At 33.3% G+C, this 21,632-nt stretch overlaps 1 protein-coding gene and 1 non-coding gene across 2 annotated transcripts; one reads left to right on the forward strand and one right to left on the reverse strand.

The window, feature by feature from the left end:
- The first annotated feature begins 810 nt into the window (after positions 1–810).
- On the forward strand, positions 811–910 carry LOC137827365 (small nucleolar RNA R71). The gene has a single exon (XR_011083745.1). It is a non-coding gene; the product is annotated as a small nucleolar RNA R71 (small nucleolar RNA).
- Positions 911–19,783: 18,873 nt separating this feature from the next.
- On the reverse strand, positions 19,784–21,329 carry LOC137826862 (zinc finger protein ZAT9-like). The gene has a single exon (XM_068633012.1). The coding sequence runs from the start codon at positions 21,170–21,172 to the stop codon at positions 20,018–20,020; it is 1,155 nt and encodes a 384-aa protein (XP_068489113.1). The 5' UTR covers positions 21,173–21,329; the 3' UTR covers positions 19,784–20,017.
- Positions 21,330–21,632: the final 303 nt, after the last annotated feature.

Genomic DNA, 21,632 nt, shown 5'->3' on the forward strand with positions numbered 1-21,632 from the left:
TTCTTCAAATTTTTTGCAAAATAATTTTTAGGGAGCAATTTGTCAAAGAATTTTCTTTCCTTCTCTTTTTTTGAAGGAGGATGAAGATATGATAAATCTTTTGCAAAAACACCTCTCTCCTTATTTTTAATTTTTTCTTCCTCACTTTTTTTCTTTTCTCTCTCTGTTTCCTCTCTCTTCTCCTCAGTCTCATCTTCTTTTTTAGTCACTACATTATAACAATGCTCTTTTGGATTAGATTGGCTATTGACTGAAAACTGGACACTTTTTATCTCTACAATATGTTGGTCCACTTGTCTCATCTAGATCTCTATATTCCTAATCATTGCCATGCTATTTTCTTTCATTATCACAAGCTTTGTCAGGGCGTCTTCAACTTTACTCATTCTTTCAAGCATGGATGGATCCTCTAGTTGGTGAATTGTTCTGATAAGAATAATGACCATTAGGATGATCACCTCCACAAAAATCACACCTGATTGATTGACTCTGGCTTTGAGATGAATGAACAACATATAATTGTTGGGGCAATTTAGACATTTGTGCAGTTAGTTGCTCAATCTGTTGTGTTAGAATCTTATGGTGAGCCAAGAGTGCATCTTCTAACAACCCTTTCTTTTGAATACCTCGTCTGTCATGTTGGGTTTAATAATCATTCGATGCCAAAGGCATCAATAATCAGTCGATGCCAAAGGCATCAATAATAAGTCGATGCCTACATCAAGAACCATTGTGCCACTAACTGCAGCATCTAGGAGCATCTTTTATCTGAGACCATTAAGGAATATGCTTAGTTGAGCAATTTCTTCAAACCCATGATTTGGGCATTTTCTCAATATCATCTTGAATATTTCCCATGTCTCAAAGAAGACTTCATTTGCTCCTTGTCTGAACATAGAAATTTCAGGCTTTGCTTTGATGTAGCGAGAAATTGGAAAAAACCTTTGTAGAAATTTTACCTCTACCTCCTCCCATCTAGTGATGCTCTGATTTGGAAGTGATTTGAGTCATTCTTTAGCCTTTCCTGCCAATGAAAAAGAAAATAAGAGCATATAAACATTTTCAACATCCTCTGATTTAAAGCCCATTCCTCCCACAAATTTATAAAATATATCCAAATATGAATATGGATCCTCATGTTCCATTGTTGTGAATTGATGGGCACTGATGAGAGTGAGAAAATTAGGATCTATTTTCAAGGCCTTGACGGTAGCAGGTATTGCAATACTAGAAAAATGCCCTGGCCCTTGGCACATGACATAATCTCCAAGTGTCCTCCTAGGGAATAGTGCTTGTTCTTCTGCCATGTTGCTTTCTTCCTGAAAAATGTTAGTGGGGAAAAAACAGAGTATATTTAAAAAAATAAATAAATAAATAAATAAATTTGAAGACAAAATAAAAAAAATATTCACAAAAAATAAAAAAATAAAAAATACAAAGTAAAAAAATAAAAACTTACTTAAAATAAAAAAAAATACTAAGAAAAAATAAAATAAAATAAAAACTGACACAAAAATAAACAGAAACTAGTAATGGTAAAAAAAAAATTAAAGGAAATTGTACTAAACCAGAACTCGTAGCGCTCAAAGCTCGTCAGTCAGACTTCGGCATTTCCCTCAAACAGGTCCGCTCAGCATAGGGGTTTCCTTGGCCTCGTGACTAGGCCCCAGGTATATGTAAATATTGACTCTCATACATGCATATAGGATAATCCTTTATGAATTGCTAAGGTAAAGTCATTAAATGGGCCTAGAGGTGTACTTAGCATGTCCAGGTCTATGGTAAGTGTGATGGGTCACGCGTTTGTAATCAGGTACTTGTGCAATAGCCCGTATTCATGCATTCGATATAATTCCTCGTGTATAAAGCTTGGTTGGCCAACGAAGGGTGTCAAGGGATCTATGGGTGCATTTAGCACATTCAGACCCCGCATAAGAAAAGCATCATGTGTAAGCCCAAGCCCAAGTGTGTTAGGGTTTATGGAACGTTATTACGGGGGGGTCACAATTAGTTGTTTGTTGCATGATATAACCTTAAAGATAGGAGCATGCATTCGTAATTACTTGCGGTCTACACCTTAAAGGTAAAAGATAAAAGATAATGTTCCCAGTTGAAATTTTATTCTCTCTGAAGTCATTTCATATGCTATACGAAAAAGCAGACAAACATATTTGAAACGGCTTGGACCCCAAGGGTGGTTGCCTTCATGGATGCCCATATGGTTATTCTGTTAGGGTTTGTTGCACTCCAAGGAGATAGAATTCTACGCAATTGTGTTGTTAAGATTACGCATATTGTAACAAGAATTATTTTTATTGAATATACCCTCACTAGAGATAGGATGCTCGTGAGGGAAGGTGTTTGTCAGTGGTAACCTAGTGATACTCTATAAAAGGGGCTTAAGATCCCAGGTGAAGGGACGCAATTCTGAATACACTTTTTGAATACTGAAACTAGTTGTTTCTTATTCTTTGATAAGCCCTTACTGACTTGAGCGTCGGAGTACGAACAACTGTAAGGGCACCCTTTGTCTTTACAGGTAAAGCCTCCAACGACCCAGAGAAGTGCAGATTCCAGAGGAGAGAGGCGGAGCCTAAACCAGTCATCGGAGTCAACCGGCGACCAAGTCAACCAGCAAGAACATTTGGCGCCCACCGTGGGGCCCGATAAAACTAGGTCCCATCCACATTGGTAAACAAGGCAATCGGAAGACATGAGAAATACTCGACAAAGTGGTCTTACAGGATCTGAAGAGGTCGATGCCCCCCATAACCCAACAGCTTATGGAGATCATCACAGCTCTCCAAGAGACAGTGGCGGCAACCAGGGTTGAGCAGGTTCAAAACCAAGACCAGTTCAGGACTGAGTTGGATGCGTCACGAGCAACTAATGAGGAACTATGTAGAACTAATGAAGAACTGCACAGGAATTGGCAGCGCGCTGTGGGTGATCAGTACCCACCTGTCCATAATAGGGCCCACACAATGTCTTTCTCACAAGAGATCTTAGACGCAATCGTGCCAAAAAACATGATGACGCCTAAGATCACCTTCACTGGTGCCGAAGATCTGGGCGTCCACCTTGCAGCCTTTGAGGCCTAGACGATGATTCTAGGAGGCATAGATGTCGCACATTGCAAACTGTTCGTAGGCACACTCTTAGGCACAACACTGAAGTGATTTATTGGCCTACCTAACGGCCTCATAACCACTTTTGACCAGTTCTCCACATTGTTTAGGGAACAATTCATGGTGAATCAAGCACCACCCCCTATTCCTTTTGACCTCTTTGGGGTGATTCAGAACCAGGGGGAATCTGTGAAGGACTTCCTAAATCGATTTGGAGCGTTGGTGGTACAACTCCACACCCAGGACGAGGCATTAATAGTACATGCCTTTGTAAAGGGGATAAGGTCAGGGCCTTTTAGCGATTCTTTGATAATGAATCGACTCAGGACGCTGGCAGAGATCAAGTGGCGAGCAGTCGCCCACATCGCCGCTGAAGAATGGATGAGCACGAAGCGTGAAAGCATGGGCGCAGGGCCGACCAAGGCCCGAGAGAATAGTCGTACCCAACCCTTGAGGGTACACGAGACCACAACGGAAAAGAAGCCAACGCAACAAAAACTCTATGAGCCCGATGGGACCCAACCCAGGGCGAGGTCGAGCACCAACCTGCCTTCCCGGTCTAAATTCAAAATGCCTTACAGGGAGTTACTTGCCATCCCGACTATTGCGGAAAAGCTGGAGTCCCCACCAAAGACCGAAAAGGTCTTGGGACCAAGAAAGAATACTTGGTGTGAGTTCCATAAGGCTTATGAACACGACGTGGAGAACTGTTTAGCTTTGCGTTATCAGTTCTCAAGATTGCAGAGGGAGGGTTTCATGCATGACTATGTGTAGGGAGACCAGGAGGGGACAACAAATAAAATAAAAACAAATATGTAAATAAAACAAAATAAAAACTGTAACAATTAAAAATATTCGCAATATTTAGGAAACTATATTCATCAAATCAAACTGTTCTCCGACAACGACACCAAAAACATGATGACTTTCTATGACAAGAGCACCGCGTTTGTCTAAAGTAATAATTGTCCCTAAGGACGGATATCAATCCTACAAGGAACACTGAATTATCAAGTACAATAATCGCTAAATATCAAATAAAACAATAAAAATAGTGTTGAAGTGATTGTGTTGGCAATGATTAATAAGAAAACAGACAAAGAATTAATTGCTTTAAATTGGAAAAATAGGGATTAGGTTTCATCTCTCTCACTCTCGTGTATTTTGATTAGCATTTTAATATTAAGTTCTTTGATTAAAATTGATACTCGTAAAAAGTCATTTATATCGATCCTTTGCATAATTATAAGAACAACTTAGAACAAAGCTCAGACGTTAATAGCAATTAACATTTCAAGTCTATTCCTAACACTCAAATTTGTTAAGTATTGTTGTTTAGGTTAGAACCCTAAAAATACCTTCCAGACATATTTAAGATTCTCAATTTGTCATAGAAATTTAGAAGTAAAATAACAATACCAATAATCAATCAAGAACAAAATATTATATCATATTAAATATCACCTCAATACATAAGAGTTCGAGTAGATTACTCTCAATCCCAAATGGTAAAATTAGCCACACATACCTCTAGCACATTCTATTCTTCCAAGTGGGTTACAACTCACTCAATGGTGTTTTCCTCTCAATCTGGTACCCTAGGGTTGAGCCTCTATCCCCCTATTTAACCTAATTTTCTAGAGTTAGGTCACTTCCTGTGTCGTGCTAATGAGCGAAGTGATCAAACATAAAAAATGCCCAATTTGTCTAATGCATTCTCGCTTGAGTGAGAATCTCTTGTTGCAAAATTGGCTTTTTTCGAAACTTTCTCCATTTTGGTACCTTCTAGGTTCCGACTTTCTCCATTTTTCTACCTCATTTTCCGATTTCAACCTCATTCCTTTTTAATCCAAATCTCCAATCTTTCCTAGAAACTTTCAATTAATACCAAATTTGAGAATAAAATGCTCTTATTCAAAAAAAGATCATAAAAATGTAAAAAGGTATAAATTCATAAATTATGAATTATTTTATATGTAAATTAGCAATAAATCCTCATAAGTGCCTATATTTTAATATGAAATATTACTGAAATTAGGCACTTATCAATGCCCCAAACATTTCTCACATAGTTCATTGCTTCTGAATGTGGCGATTGAGCATCCGTAAAATACTGTAATACAATATAAGTTCAAATTAGTGTTAAAGTACATATACTTTTATTATAAAGAATAATTTAAATATTATTACACTACGAGAAAAAAGGTTTTTAATGGAGGTTATTTAGCGAAAGTTAAATAACCCTAGGAATTGATTTAATTAACAGAGGTTATTTAGTGGAAGTTAATATAACCCTAGGATTTGATTTAATTAACAGAGGTTTTTTTAACCTTCGTTAAGTTCCAAAGGTTATTCTAAAACCTCAGCAAAATAACGAAGATTTTTTTAACCTTCTTTAAATTCCAAAAGTTTAATCTAAAATCTCAGCAAAATAACGGAGGTTTGTTTAACCTTCCCTAAATTCCAAAGGTTTATTCTAAAACCTTAGCAAAATAACAGAGATTTTTTTACCTTCGCTAAATTTCAAAAGTTTATTTTCAAACCAAAAAAAATAACAGAGAATTTTTAACCTTCGTTAAATTCCAAAGGTTTATTCTAAAATCTCACCAAAATAACGGAGGTTTTTTAACCTTCACTAAATTCCAAAGATTTATTGTAGAACCTCAATAAAATGCTCTCTATTTTTCAAACTTCAATGAATAAATATAATTAAATATATTTATAAATAAATAATTAAAAAATATATAATTCTAATATATTTTATATATTTTTATAACTAATTTCTCTAAAATTTTGAAAGTGTAACTTTACATTACAAATAAGTTTTCTAAAGTTTCAAAAATTTATTTTAAAAACTCACCAAAATAACCTTGGATGATAAGAATTTCAAAACTAATCTTGGATAATAAGTATTTCAACAGTATTTGTTGGTAGTTGGTTTATATAATAGTGTGATTCTGGCTTGAGGTGTATGTTGTGTGCAAGGAGGGTGAGTAGGCTTTGTGGGATTCAAAGTCACCTCTTTGTGTGTGGTGTTTGTGTAATTTGTGATTGGTTGCATAGTAAAAACTCAGTGGTTTGACTGAGGACTGGATGTAGCTCTATGATAGAGTGAACCAATATAATCTCTATGTGAAATTCTCTCTATCATTTCTCTCTCTATTTCTTTGTATTTTTTGTTATCATAAACAACCGATTAAATCGCTATTTTAACCGATTAATATTTTGCTTTTGTTTCTGTTTGGTAATTTGATTAGCTTTCTGAATTGCTTTTCTGGGTTGATTGAAAAAGTTTTATTCTAAGCCAAGTATTTGTGAAAATAGTTTGAAAACAATTCACCCCCCCCCCCCTCTTGTTGTAGCCATCAACTCTAACATGTCATCGACGACCATTGAGCATGTGTCGGAGAGCAATGTGTTTATGGTGGAAGACAGAATTCAGGAGGATCATTAGAGATGGTGGAAAATGAGGTTGAAGGTTATTTCAGAAGACAAGTCATTTTATGGAGGTTTTGAAACCCATGGTATTTTATGGAGGTTTTTAAACCCATAGTATTTTATAGAGGTTTTTAAATGCATGGTGTAACATCCCTAATTTTACCCATATATAATAAAATAACAGTAAAACAAGAAATATTTAATTAACTTATGAATATATACAACTATTTCATAATTGTATCTCAAAAACATATCCCTCTTCATAGGGATTTTAATATTTACACAAAAGTTTACAAACAAAACATTCAACATAAAACATATGTTCCTCTGGATACTCACCGAAGAGCTCTATCACCTGCAACTTCATTTGCTCTCGTATAAATTAACACGATCATCACAGATTATAGAAAACAAACACAAGACAAAGCACAGGGTAAGCTAGCTATTTTTAAAATTTCAAATATAAAACTTTAAATATCAACATAAACCATCAATATTCACACATTTTCACAAGTTCATCAAGGTTCTATCACGTTCATCATCCACGTTACTCTTGTCATATTTCTACTGACTCACATACTTAGACACTTGACTCTACTTCCGGAAGACTCGTGTATTTAAATTAGCATCCAGAGACCTGCACCCGTCATACTACTCACTGTGAATCCACATAGTCATGCGCATAATCAATCTCAATATCTCATATGACAGGGTAAAACCATTTGATCTGCTCTGATTAGTTCTTTCAAACCTCAGACTCAGCCAAATGAACCTCCTTCGACTCTCACCAACTAAATAACTTCATCTATGTGATTTCATTATATCAGTAGAGTCAGGATCGTCTCATTCACAGGACACTCACAAATCAATACACCCTAATAACTATCTCCAACACGGTATTTTCTTTCTTGAAAATACTATGTCTTGATCACACTTTCACCTTATTACATATATCATTTAACACATCAATCCATCATTCAATCACATCATATTTTAAACTTTCTAAACAATCCAAATATATCTCAAATTCACTTAAACACATAACTAAGTTCCAAATATATACTCTATAAATCATTCATCATATAAATCAAACAACCACTTCTCATTAAACATCTTATTTAAGTAATTCAACAAAATATTCTAAAACAGTTCAACTCATTCATATCATCATTTAAACACTTTCAATTCTCAATCACAAACACCTTCAACAACTTATTCACCTTAAAATCAATATAAAATATTCAAAATCAACTATTTCAGACAATATATTACTTTACACTTCAAAAGAGACAATCCTGCAAGGAAAAACACTTGGAATTGGTGACCACGTCACCCTCACATCCAGAATCTTCTAACCTAGGATTTTATTGAAAAGAATAAGACTAACTTCCCTTACTTGAACTTTAGCTGATGCTCACTAAGAGCTCCAAATCTACCCAAAAGCTTAAAGGTAATTAACCTGCACCACAGAGTCCTAATCAAAATCTAACTATATAACTAGGACCTTGAGTTAATAGAGATTAACCCTAAAGCTAAAAGAGTCACATGCAAAACTCATGCAGAGACAACCCTATCAAGTTCAAAATTTGACTTAAAGAAAAAGGCAAAAATGAACTTACTCTGTTTAAGATTTTGATCGGGCAATCTTGTAGAGTTCATTGCCAGGAGTCCAATGGCAGACTCCGATCGTCAAATTGATAACTGAGGATGTTAGAATCATAAAGAGAAGGAGAGGAAAGGAAAAGGGGACAAAAATAAACTTACTCTATCGGAGATTTTGATCGGGCAGTCTTGTAGTCTTCACTGCCAGGAGTCTAATGGCATACTTTGATCATCAAACTAATGAACGAGGAGGTCAGAATCTTAGATAGAAGGGAGAGAAAAGGGAAAAGAAAACTTTTAGAGAGATGGTGGTTCTTTTAAAATGAAACCTAAATAACTGAATTTTCTATTTATATGCTATTTTCATTTTAATAATAAAATATTCAGGTGTCATTTAAAATGTACCACTGCTACTGTAAGGTTATTTTCTAGATCCTTACACATGATATTTAACGGAGATTTTTAAACCCATGGTATTTTACGGAGGTTTTGAAACCCGTAGTAATTCATGAAGATTCTTAAACCCATGGTATTTAACATGGGTTCTGGAAGACTTTTCCTGAGATTTTTAAATATCAGGGAACACCTTCGCTAGGGATGGTTTAGCGGGGGAAACTGTAACCCTCGGTAAATGACTTAATAGACATTTTAACCCTGGATAATGTAAAAATAAACTCTGTTAAAACCATTTTTTCTTGTAGTGTTACATGCTCCCAATTTCTTTGAATTCATATCCTTATATAATGATAGTCATCCATTTCATAACGTAGTAGCCACACTCATACCCTCCCGGTTGTTTATTATACTACAATTCAATTAAAAGTTAATATTGATATATTGACAAACAATGAAGAGAGGAAAACAAAAAATTACAAACATTTAGGTTCGACCATGTCAGCTTTTGTTGATTTGCATTGGGTCGACCTCTAACTATTCTCCACGCCATGCTCTTATTAATAGAAAAAATCTTGTTAGTAGATGTTTAAGTATTATACGCAGGTTTGGTTGTGCGGTGGTCATACTTTATTAATACTAATTAAATACCTTAATATTAATTATTATATTTTTTATAAAAGCTCTCATGTTAGGCATCACTATGAAACTTGACATCTCAAGTAACAACAATCATGTGCCACCACATAAAAACAAATATTATTAAAAAAAGAAAGAAAGCAAGGAAATACAAGCAAATATGGGGACTAAATATTATATCATTAACTAAAATAATATTAATTATAAATCCTATTTTTTTATAAAATCATATTACTCTATTTATAAACCCTAATATTAATTATTAAATTCTAATAATCTTAATTACATAACTAAAATAATATTAACTAAAATATTTTTAATTATAAATCCTAAAATTATTTTTAATTTTTTTTACTCTAATAATCTATAAATTAACCCCAAAAACAAAAAATAAAAAATTTAACCAACTTGGTGGTGGTGGGCAGTGGAAAGAGAGCGATAGAAGAGACCAAAACACAGTCAAGAATATGCCCTACACAGTGGATAACCTTAAAATATCAAATATGAGCAATGGAGGACCAACATACAACAAATAGAAAAATATAATAAGAAGTTACAAAGAGAAATGGAAGCAAGGTGCAGGGAGAGCAAGGTTGTAAGGAGACAAAAGTGCGAGAGAACAAAAACGAAAGTGATAAGAGCGTAAATAAGGCGGGCTTTGGTTAGGGTAAAATAAAAAGCAAATAGACGACGAATCTTACTAATAACCGCTGTTTATAGTTGTATATGTGAGGCTCATAGACAGTGATTGTTGATAGGAACCGTTGTCTATGTGCTGAGTTATAACTACAAACATCGGTTTTACCATGAATCTGTCTATAGGTTCGTTTTAATTTAAAAAATGTCACCACATTTTAATGAACGTTTGACTTTGAACCAATTTTGTACTAGTGATATATATATATATATATATATATATATATATATATATATACACTCTTCAAACCTTATGATTTATGATTTGTTAATATCTTTTGTGCTTTCTAATAAATGTTTTACCTTTATTTTCTTTGATAATGTTAAATACACTCTTATGCATGATGTTTTGCTAAAAAAATTATTCGGAAAACTAAAGTACGCAAACAAACTTTACACACACAAAATTTGTTTCTTAAGCTTAAACAAACTTGTCACCTAAGTTATCATGCTTTATGCTTCGGAAAACATACCGTGTAATCAATCTAAAATTAAGTTACGGTTTAATTTCTTTTGAAAAATACTAAGTAAACTAAGTGACTAGATAAACAAAAAGAAGTATGTTTTTCCTACTTAAAACTAGTATTATTTGTCATTATTAAAAAAAGAAAAAGGTTGTTAAGGCGTGGGTGACAATTCATATAATTAAACACATGTTTAAATATGAGAGTCTTGTCAAAGGCACTCATGGTTTTGATAATAATAAATAATACACATTTTAATATTTCTAACAAAGCTTCTAAGTATTTAAATGATTACATAAGTCTATAAGACTTAATAATCACACATAGACATGGATAAATTAGATGAAATCTACATAAAGCACTAGACACAAGTGTATGAAGACTAGACATAAGTCTAGATAAAGTGTTAAATACGAGTATGAAGATTTGATGAAGTCCAAAAAAATGCTAAACACATACACATCAAGACTAGACCCATGTCTAAAGAAGAAATATATGCAATATACAAAGGCAAGATACATATTCAATAGTAGGTGAAACTTACATGCTAAAATCGTAAGATAGATTCGTAAATGTGAGAAAGTCTACCTTTGAAGTAAGTTGAATAACACACCCCAAAGATAATTTTGACAAAAGAACATAAACTTTCTGAGTATGCATGCTCAATATGATGTTGTTAAAAGAACAGAAGAAGATACATAGAAAAATGTGTCGTTTACCATAAACATTAAGACTAAATGTGCAAGTTGTCAACATAAAGTAAAATATGTTCCAAAAAGTTTTGACACAAAAGGACCAAGAAAAGTATGCATAATAGTCATTTTTAGGATGTCTATAAATATAAGGGAAGTCATGCAAAAGAACCTAATTAAATATATTTATCTATGTGAGACTTACATGAAAAATATTCTAAAAGTTTTCAAGTGCTTGTTATAAATTAGCAATAAATCATTATTAGTCCCTATATTTTAATATGAAATATTACTGAAATATTATTGTAGAACCTCAATAAAACGCTCTAGATTTTCCAAACTTCAATGAATAAATATAATTAAATGTATTTATAAATAAATAATTAAAAACTATATAATTTTAATATGTTTTATAACTAATTTCTCTAAAATTTTGAAAGTGTAACTTTACATTACAAATAAGTTTTCTAAAGTTTCAAAAATTCATTTTCAAAACTCATCAAAATAACCTTTGATAATAAGAATTTCAAAACTAATCTTGGATAATAAGTATTTCAACAGTATTTGTTGGTAGTTGGTTTATATAATACCTAGTTTTTTTTTTGTTACGAGCTCCTTCTTCGAAAAACCTGACTTATTATTTTTTAGCTTTTGATGTACGTATATTTTAAGTGCAATTTTAGTTTTAGTTATAATTGATAATATTTAATTCTCATAATTTTGAAATATTTTAAATTAAGGCCTTTATTATAAAATGCATCCAATAATTAATTCAATGTGAAAGTGAGAAGTGATAAAGTTAATTTCTCCTCGCAATATGTTTTTGCAATCTTTGAAGCCCTCGAAGCCAAGAACACACATGGCTTTTAAGCTCATATCTGATAGATAATGCAATTATTTAGGATATATAAAGCCATGATAAACACTAGTTGTTGCCAAGCTAGGTAACGGTGGCTTGTGACCCGAGTTGGGGCAGTAAGGTGATGGAAGAAGCAATGGTAGTGTCTTATTTAGTGTTTCTTCTCCTTATATATAATAGACATAAGTGTGGCTAAATTGTGATTCCTTGTTAGGACTATCGTCAATGACCATTGAGCATGTGCCAGAGAGTAGTGTGTTTATGGTGGAAAAGAGAAGTCAGGAGGATCATTAAAGATGGTGGAAAATGGGGTTGAAGGTTATTTCAGACAAGAAGTGATGGAAGAGGCCCTAGCACCAACCCTTTAAGAGGCCACCAAAATGCTACATTGAGGCAACCACTAGAGTCATAGTCAAAGAGGAGTCAAGAGAACACATTTTACATGTCATAAACTCTAGTGTGTAATACCTTTTTACTTTTTGTCAAGTAGCATAGTTTAAATCTTTTTGTAATTGTGATGAAACATAAAAAGTGGTACTTAGAAGGCTAAACCTAAGTTTAATTAGAAATACCCATTTCTAATTAAACTAAGGTCCGGTCCAATTAGCTAGACCTAATGGGCGTAAGTTCTAGACCAACCACACAAGGAAGGATTCTAGAACCTACCTCCATTTAGGCGCCACTTCTCACATGTGTCATCACTTTGAATTTTCCCTCCTTTTCTCTTAGCAAGTCCGACCTCCAAAGTCTATATAAGGAGTGCTTTGGGTCATGTATTGACAAGATTATTTTGAGTATTGAAATGCTGCCAAATTTGTGCCATTCATACTCCCTTGCCTAAAATCTCTTGAGATTTAGGTCGTTAATCTTCAATTCTTTCACCTCAAGGAGAGTTGGCTGAACCTCTCTCATCTTCATACTCTTCATGCACCTCTAAGGCTTACACAACTCCTAGGAGAGCCTTATTCCACCTCAATCCGTGAATGCTTCCGCCAAAACCACCACAAAAACCGCAAGATCAAGAGCTCAAAGTCATCAAGAAGTCATTTTACGGAGGTTTTGAACCCATAGTATTATACAGAGGTTTTTAAACGCATGGCATTTAATGGAGATTTTGAAACTCATGGTATTTTATGGAGGTTTTGAAACCCGCAGTAATTCGTGAAGGTTCTTAAACCCATGGTATTTAACAGGGGTTCTGGAAGACTTTTCCTAAGGTTTAAAAATCCCAGGGAACACCTTCCACATGGATGGTTTAGCGGCGGAAACTGCAACCCTCGGTAAATGACTTAATAAAGGTTTTAACCTTGGATAATGTAAAATTAAACCCCGTTAAAACCCTTTTTTCTTATAGTGTTACCTGCTCCCAATTTCTTTGAATTCCTATCCTTATATAATGGTAATCATCCATTTCATAACATAGTAGCCACACTCATACTCTCCTGGTTGTTTATTACACTATAATTCAATTAAAAGTTAATATTGATATATTGACAAACAATGAAGAGAGGAAAACAAAAAATTACAAACATTTAGGTTCAACCATGTCAGCTTTTGATAATTTGCATTGGGTCAACCTCTGAGTATTATCCACGCCATGTCCTGATTAATAGAAAAATCTTGTTAGTAGACGTTTAAGTATTATACGTAGGTTTGGTTGTGTGGTGGTCATACTTTATAAACACTAATTAAATACCCTAATATTAATTATTATATTTTTTTTATAAAAGCTCTCATGTTAGGCATCACTATGAAACTTGACATCTTAGCTAGGCTGACACCTCAAGTAACTACAATCATTTGTCACCACATGAAAAAAAAATATTATTAAAAAAAGAAAGAAAGCAAGAAAATACAAGCAAATATGGGGGACTAAAATATTATATCATTAACTAAAATAATATTAATTATAAATCCTTTTTTTTTTTTATAAAATCATATTACTCTATTTATAAACCCTTATATTAATTATTAAATTTTAATAATCTTAATTACATAACTAAAATAATATTAACTAAAATAATTTTAATTATAAATCCTAAAAAAAAATTAAATTTTTTTAAATTTTTTTTACTCTAATAATCTATAAATTAACCCCAAAAACAAAAAATAAAAATATTTAAGAATAAAAAATTTGACCAACTTGGTGATGGTGGGCAATAGTGGAAGGAGCACAATAGAAGAGACCAAAACACAATCAAGAATACGCCCTGCACAGTGGATAACCTAAAAATATTAAATATGAGCAATGGAGGAATGGATGACCAACATACAACTAATACAAAAATATAATAAGAACTTACAAAGAGAAATGGAAGCAAGGTGTAGGGAGAGCAAGGATTTAGGGAGACAAAAGCGTGAGAGGTCGAAAACAAAAGTGATTAGAGAGTAAGTAAGGCGGGCTCTGGTTAGGGTAAAATAAAAAGCAAATAGATGACGAATCTTACTAATAACCGTTGTCACCTAAGTTATCATGCTTTATGCTTTGTAAAACATATCATGTAATCAATCAAAAATTAAGTTACACTCTAATTCCTTTTGAAAAATATTAAGTAAAATAATGTGACTAGATAAACAAAAAGAAGTATGTTTTTCCCTACATAAAACTAGTATTATTTGTCATTATAAAAAAAGGGAGAGTTTGTTAAGGAATAGGCGAAAATTCATATAATTAAACGCAAGTTTAAATATGAGAGTCTTGTGAAAGGCACTCATGGTTTTGATAATAATAAATAATACATATTTTAATGTTTTTAACAAAGCTACTAAGTGTTTAATTGATTACATAAGTCTATAATACTTAATAATCAGACATAGACATGGATAAATTAGATGAAGTCTAGACACAAGTGTATGAAGACTAGACGTAAGTCTACATAAAGTGTTAAATACGAGTATGAAGATTTCATGAAGTCAAAAAAATGCTAAACACATACACATCAAGACTAGACCCGTGTCTAAAGAAGAAATATATGCAATATACAAAGGCAAGATACATATTCAATAGTAGGTGAAACTTACATGCTAAAATCGTAAGATAGATTAGTAAATGTGAGAAAGTCTACCTTTGAAGTAAGTTGAATAACACAACCCAAAGATAATTTTGACAAAAGAACATAAACTTTCTGAGTATGCATGCTCAATATGGTGTTGTTAAAAGAACAAAAAAAGATACAAAGAAAAATGTGTCATTTACCATAAACATTAAGAGTAAGTGAAACTTACATGCTAAAATCGTAAGATAGATTAGTAAATGTGAGAAAGTCTACCTTTGAAGTAAGTTGAATAACACAACCCAAAGATAATTTTGACAAAAGAACATAAACTTTCTGAGTATGCATGCTCAATATGGTGTTGTTAAAAGAACAAAAAAAGATACAAAGAAAAATGTGTCATTTACCATAAACATTAAGAGTAAACGTGCAAGTTTTCAACATAAAGTAAAATATGTTCCAAACAAGTTTTGACACAAAAGGACAAAAAAAAGCATGCATAATGGTCATTTTTAGGATGTCTATAAATATAAGGGAAGTCTTGCAAAAGAACTTAAATAAATATATTTATCTATGTTAGACTTGCATGCAAAATATTCTAAAAGTTTTCAAGTGCTTTTTGTAAAAGTCTATTTGCTAGAAGACTTTAGAATGTAAACTTTCTTTGTAAATATTTCAATTTTGTAAAGTTACTCTAGTAAGGAATTTTAGTTCATACACCCTCTATTTGAGAGATTTCCTTATAAACCCTAAAGAAAAGTATTGCAAGGAGTGACATTATGTACTCAGCTAGGTTTAACATAATGTGCATATTTTTTATCTTAATGATAGATAAATGGATAGCCACAAGTAGTTTTGTGTAGTTGTATGTATGTCAAAAGTGGAAATGAAAATACTTGTAATCATTATTTTATTAGAGAAACTCATTTGTAGTTGGAAAAAGTGAACTAAACATAGCTCAGGTTAGGGTGTAGTAGTATAAACAATAGTGTTTGCTTCTATTGTTTATTACATGTATACAAGCCCTTTTTGATTTTTATCAAATATTATTATTTGTGAACAAATTTTAAAACTATAATGTGAACACCAATAGAGTCTAATAGACATCATGTTGTGAAAAAGTTTTTCAAAGTATTTTTAAGCTCTTCTTGATTTTATCAAATATTATTATTTATGAACAAATTTTAAAACTATAATATGAACATCAATCAGTGTCTAATAGACATCATGTTGCCAAATTGTTTTCCAAAGTATGTTTAAGGCTATATTCAACCTTGCTTTCTATTATTAAACATTTATTTCAAAGTCTTCATTCTTACAATATCTTTGGTAAATAAGACTAGAGGAGGAATTACTCATTAAAAAGTTTAATTTCTATGTGGGCAAGAAACTTTCAAGACAAAGGTAAATTCACTTAACAAACCAAAATCTGCTCAATGAAAATCCAAAATATACAACAAATGTCAAATTGCTTAGTAAATTTACATACGAAAGAAAATATGATTAACAATTCTAAGTAACAAAAATAAATGTCAATTGCTCAATGAATTTACATGTGTTCAATAAATATGCTCCAATAACAAATACCAAACTTAAAACAAAATTGCTCAACGAATCCTAAGGCTTTGCCAAAGACTATCTACTCGCCCACTTATTTCCAAATCAATATTTTTCAAAAGTTTAAACTCTCTATTCAAGCCATTTCCTAGAGTTAACTTTTGATTTCATAAAAAGTGGGTTTTCTCTCGTAAGAACAAGGGCTTGTAGAGTGGAGGTTTTCATTGGAAATAAGGTGGAGCACGAAGGCAAGAAGAAAAATGAAGCACCAATTGTAGCTTTTACTTCAATTATATTTTATAATAGATGTGAAATACATTACATATTACATCTATTATTCCTCTTACAGATGCAATATAGAGATAGCACATATAGGCTCCATAAAAATTAATATCATATCAGTATACTTTGAGTTATAGAAGTGACTGATGTTGAAATTATTTCTAAAATTACAAAAATGTCACCACATCTATTTCACATTAACTAACAGAATTTTTACAATGTAAAATGTTATTTTTGGATAAGTGGAGTAATTTTTTTAAAATGCAAGTACATAAAAAATACTATAGTACTATATTAAGGTTCTATCCATTGTCATTCCTACTAGTGAACATTTATGTGTGCAATTCATTTCTTAAACCTTCACTTTTAATAAGTCTTGTTCTTGTGATGAAAAGAAAAAAGTCTTCAGGAGTAGACTGATTTATTCTCATAACATTATTTATTATGTGATCTCTCCATCATAAGTACACAATCAACTTTACATATTATAATAAGAAAATGGATAGGATTTTATGACGATAAACTATCACCATATCAATATGTTTGACTTATTAGACTTTACACTTCTGTTCAATCTTAAGATATTATGTGTTGATAGGTTATCATCATATCAATTAGTTCAAGTGAGTAAACTTCATGGTCATGTGTCGAAAGGCTATCATTAGATCGATATGTTCAAATTATTAAACTCTATACTCATGCTCAAGCTCAAGAGATTATGTATCGATAAGTTATCATTAAATCATTGATATCTTATCTTTACATTCAAGGGTGCAAGATCTAATAATAAATGTTGATTTAGAACATAATTTGGATTAATATTTAGGTCAAGCTCAAGAGATTATGTATCGATAAGTTATTATTAAATCATTGATATCTTATGTTTACATTCAAGGATGCAAGATCTAATAATAAATGTTGATTTAAAACATAATTTGGATTAATATTTAGGTCATGAAAAGAATACATTGTTAAAGACAATAAAGATCAAAATGAAAAAAAAATTAAGAAAAGAAGAGAAAAATTAAGAATGACATACCGCTGGTTATTGATGGGATCCTGAAAAAAGAAGTCTTCAAATGAAGAAAATCTTGGATAAGATTCCTCAAGAAGACAATAAAAAATAAAATAAAAATATAGAAGCAAACTTTCCACGTGACAAAAATATCTTGAAAAGAGGCATATGTTAAAATAGTTTATTTGGATATTATAATAAAGCTAACCCAAGTCAGAACAATTAACTCTAAGTGTCTTTGTATAAAATGAAGTCTCATATCTCCATTTAGAGTTGATCGGATATAGTTCCTTAAACTATAAAGGAGGCCACCACTTCATGTACGAATGAACCTTTGAAAGATAGATCAATTGAGTGATTTGATAGCTTTTTTTTCTTTGTGATATCAGACAACCTAAGGATTGTGTACATTTGATGAGGTAATAAATCACCCTACATTATCCCTAAGAAGCACCTAAAACACAAAAGAAAGTTTTCAGCCTTAGACACACACCAGCACCATTGAAACCAAGTTTCTCCAATAAGCTACCAAGAATACTTGAAACTACCTCCTCCCTTTTAGCTCTTGGCATAATCACTTTTCACCACCCAATCTTCATCTAAAATTCACCAAACCTAGATCAATCTATCCCTTATCTCATCTACAACAAAACCACATAACTGAATTACCAAAAGGGCCCCAAAAATATAACCAAGAAACGTCTTCCACCCATACTCTTAACTTCCATAATATACCTTTAGTTTCTCCAAGATTATCTTGAAGAAACCTCCAAGATTTAACCAAATTCCTAAAATAATCAATCTAAGGCAACCTAGGTCCTAACCCTCTCATTCCTAAGGCCATCAATATCATGAACTACCAAAAAAATCAAAAAACAAACCAAGAACCTTGATCCTGAAAGTTTAGTTTGTTTTGATATCTTGTTTCTTCTTGAAGCTTGATCAGAATTTTCTTGACAATACATGAGAGTGTAACCATATTCCCATAAACTATAGAAACCTAAAACTATCGTTAGAAGAGAAAAATTCATTATAAATAAAGAAGAGAGAACCTCTAACTTCCTAACAAAGAAAAAATCTCTATAAAATCATACTAAATTGCATAATATTTGAGATATTATCATATTTATAACTTCAAATACAACTATAACAATTGTTATTCAAAGTGAACCAAATAGATCAATCCAAAACAAGACTAGGTAAACTTGTAATCGCAAGAGCCAAAGAACGGGATAATCTCTTCCAGCAATGTTTTCTGATTTGCTAGATTATTAAGCAGACAGATTTTCTTTGGAGTGAAATTGTAACAGGCCTGGTCATAACCCTCTGTTGTTTTCTAATTGACCAAACCAATACAATACAAATAAGTGAAAAATAAGAAAAAAGTATAAGGAACATATGTTATGCCATTTATTACATATTTAATGAAGGTGACTTAAAGTCCCTCGTAAAGCACCAAAGACCTGCTTGAGATTTATAACTGGAGTTACGTCCTACTAGGGATCTGCTTAAAGTCCTCATAAAGAACCAAATTAATCTAACATCAGCAAATAAATAAGGATCAGGTTTATTTTCATCTAGAAAGAATTACCAATAACACCGGCAGAAATCACCATCAAAGACAATCAAATTAATTTTCTGATTCACCTTGCAACCTCTACTAGGTACAAAGATGTGTTGAAAATTTGGAATGAAAAGTAGGAAAAATAACTTAGGGACAGTTCCTTTGAGCGGAAAAAGAAAATGAAAGGAAGAAAAGGGGGAAAAGATACGGAACTTCTTAAATACCCAGAGGGGAATTTAAGAAAAAAAAAAAAAATTAAAGAAGCATGGGAAACACATATCTTTTCATGGAACTGTACAATGTTCCTTGAAGTCAGAAGTGGAAAACTGGAACTGTTACTTTGTATTTGCTTGGAAGCTGAAACAGAGCCCACTAAAACACGCATGCGGGCCACTACTTACTCCGTAGCAAAGGGGAAAAGAAAGGGTCATCTGAATCTAAATTAACAGAACAAATAAGCATAACTTTCGAATCCTCCATTGATTGATTCCTTATGACATTTCTTACAGAGATACAGCACAGATCAGAAGAACTGCATTGAGGTTAGAATCTAGGAAAAATTATATGATTATAATTTATAACATTACATGAATGATGTAGAGTAACCATATTATCTAGTTTGCAGAACATATATAAAACTTATAAAAAATAAATTTATCTCTGGGCACCAAAAAAATTCATCCTTTCTCCATTACCTATCGGGTTTTGACGAATTCTGCATCCGACACAGCAGAGTTCTCGATTTGGCTAGCCTCGTCTTCGTCAATCGGAGCCGGAAGGTTGAGATCTATGAAGCTGTTTCCAAACTTTGCTGAAGTTGATGGAACTGTTGCAGGTGCTGACCCAGTAACATGGGTTCTCTTGTGTCCCCCAAGTGCTTGACCCGAAGCGAAGACTCTGAAACATACGGGGCACTCGTGGATTTTCTTCTCCACGCCACACGTTCCACTCTTCTTCCTGTGCTCAACTTCCGCTTCTTCACCGTCCATTTTCACGTTCACTTTGATCTTCTTGTGACTCGCTCGGTGGCCCCCCAACGCTTGGTACGATCGAAACACCTTGTTGCACGTGTCGCATTTGTACCTTCCTCGTACTCGGTTTTTGCACAGTTTCATTGTCTCTTGAGATTCCTCGCTCTCCTCAAACGCTTCGTCCTCCTCCTCTTCCTCCTCCTCCTCCTCTTCCTCGTATTGATCTTCCACCTCCACGAATTGCGGCTGCTCCTTATGTCGCTTCCATTTGTCCCTCGAAAGCAGCATCAGACAAAACGCCACGTCTTCCTCGGTCGTTGCTTCGGAAACCGAGCTCGCAGGTTCGTGGTCCACCCACGATTCTGTCTTACTCTTCTTCTTCATCAGGGCTTCATGTTCGGTTCCGAAAACCTGCTTCTTCATGCTGGGGGTGGTATAGTTGTTAGTATCATTATTATTATTATCATTAAAATAATAATAATTGTTGTTGTTGTTATTATTATTATTCCATGGCCTTTTGGATCGTTTACGAGTTGGGTTGCTTTTGGATGACTCGGACTCGCTCTCTCTGTCATGGAGGATCGCGGAGCCAGTGTCTGCAGCTGCGAACGAGAATTCGGGATCCACAAGGCGAATGCTTCGTTTGGGGTTCTCTCTGAGGCCGTAACAGAGACCCTTGTCACCGTCGTCGTCATCATCGGATGACGAGGAAGATGAAGAAGAAGCTGAATCGGCTTCGAAGCTGAGTTGGATGGTTCGCGGTGACGCTTCTTCGGGCTTCGAGAGAGGAAGGTTCATCATGTGAGAGCGCATGTGACCCCCCAGGGCTCTCCCATTGGAGAAGCTCTTGAAGCAAAGCTTGCACTTGTGCTTGTCCATCGCCAATCAACGGAACCCACTTCAAGAGGGTATTCGCATTTTGGTGAATTGAATTGCGCTGCTCTGATTATTGTGTCTTGTGTTGTGCTTTGAGAGGGAGAGAGATAGAGAGAGAGAAGAAGGGATGGAGTGCGAAGTATGAAAGGAGTAGGTGACAAGCATTCCTCCACCAAGAGATATAAAAATGTGGAAGAAATAATAAAAAGTCAAAAAAGGAAGAGAAAATTAAAATGGGGGTTTCTTTATTTCCCCTTTTACGGAAACCGTAAAAAGAATTAAAATTTGAATTTATTGAGGTTTAATTAAAGATGTGCATGTATCAAGAGAGAGAAACAAGAACATGTAACATGCCACACTTGCCCGTTTCTGTATTTATTCCCCACTCAATCTCCCTTTTCTTTTATTCATTTTCACACCCTTTTTCCATTGCCCAACCTACCCTTTTGCACCGTATCAAGAA

The sequence above is a fragment of the Phaseolus vulgaris genome, chromosome 8 (assembly GCF_000499845.2).
Source record: "Phaseolus vulgaris cultivar G19833 chromosome 8, P. vulgaris v2.0, whole genome shotgun sequence".
Taxonomy (NCBI): domain Eukaryota; kingdom Viridiplantae; phylum Streptophyta; class Magnoliopsida; order Fabales; family Fabaceae; genus Phaseolus; species Phaseolus vulgaris.

Bases quoted from the DNA above. Each gene is read 5' to 3' on its own strand.
- LOC137826862 (XM_068633012.1), bottom strand. From the start codon at position 21,172: ATGGACAAGCACAAGTGCAAGCTTTGCTTCAAGAGCTTCTCCAATGGG.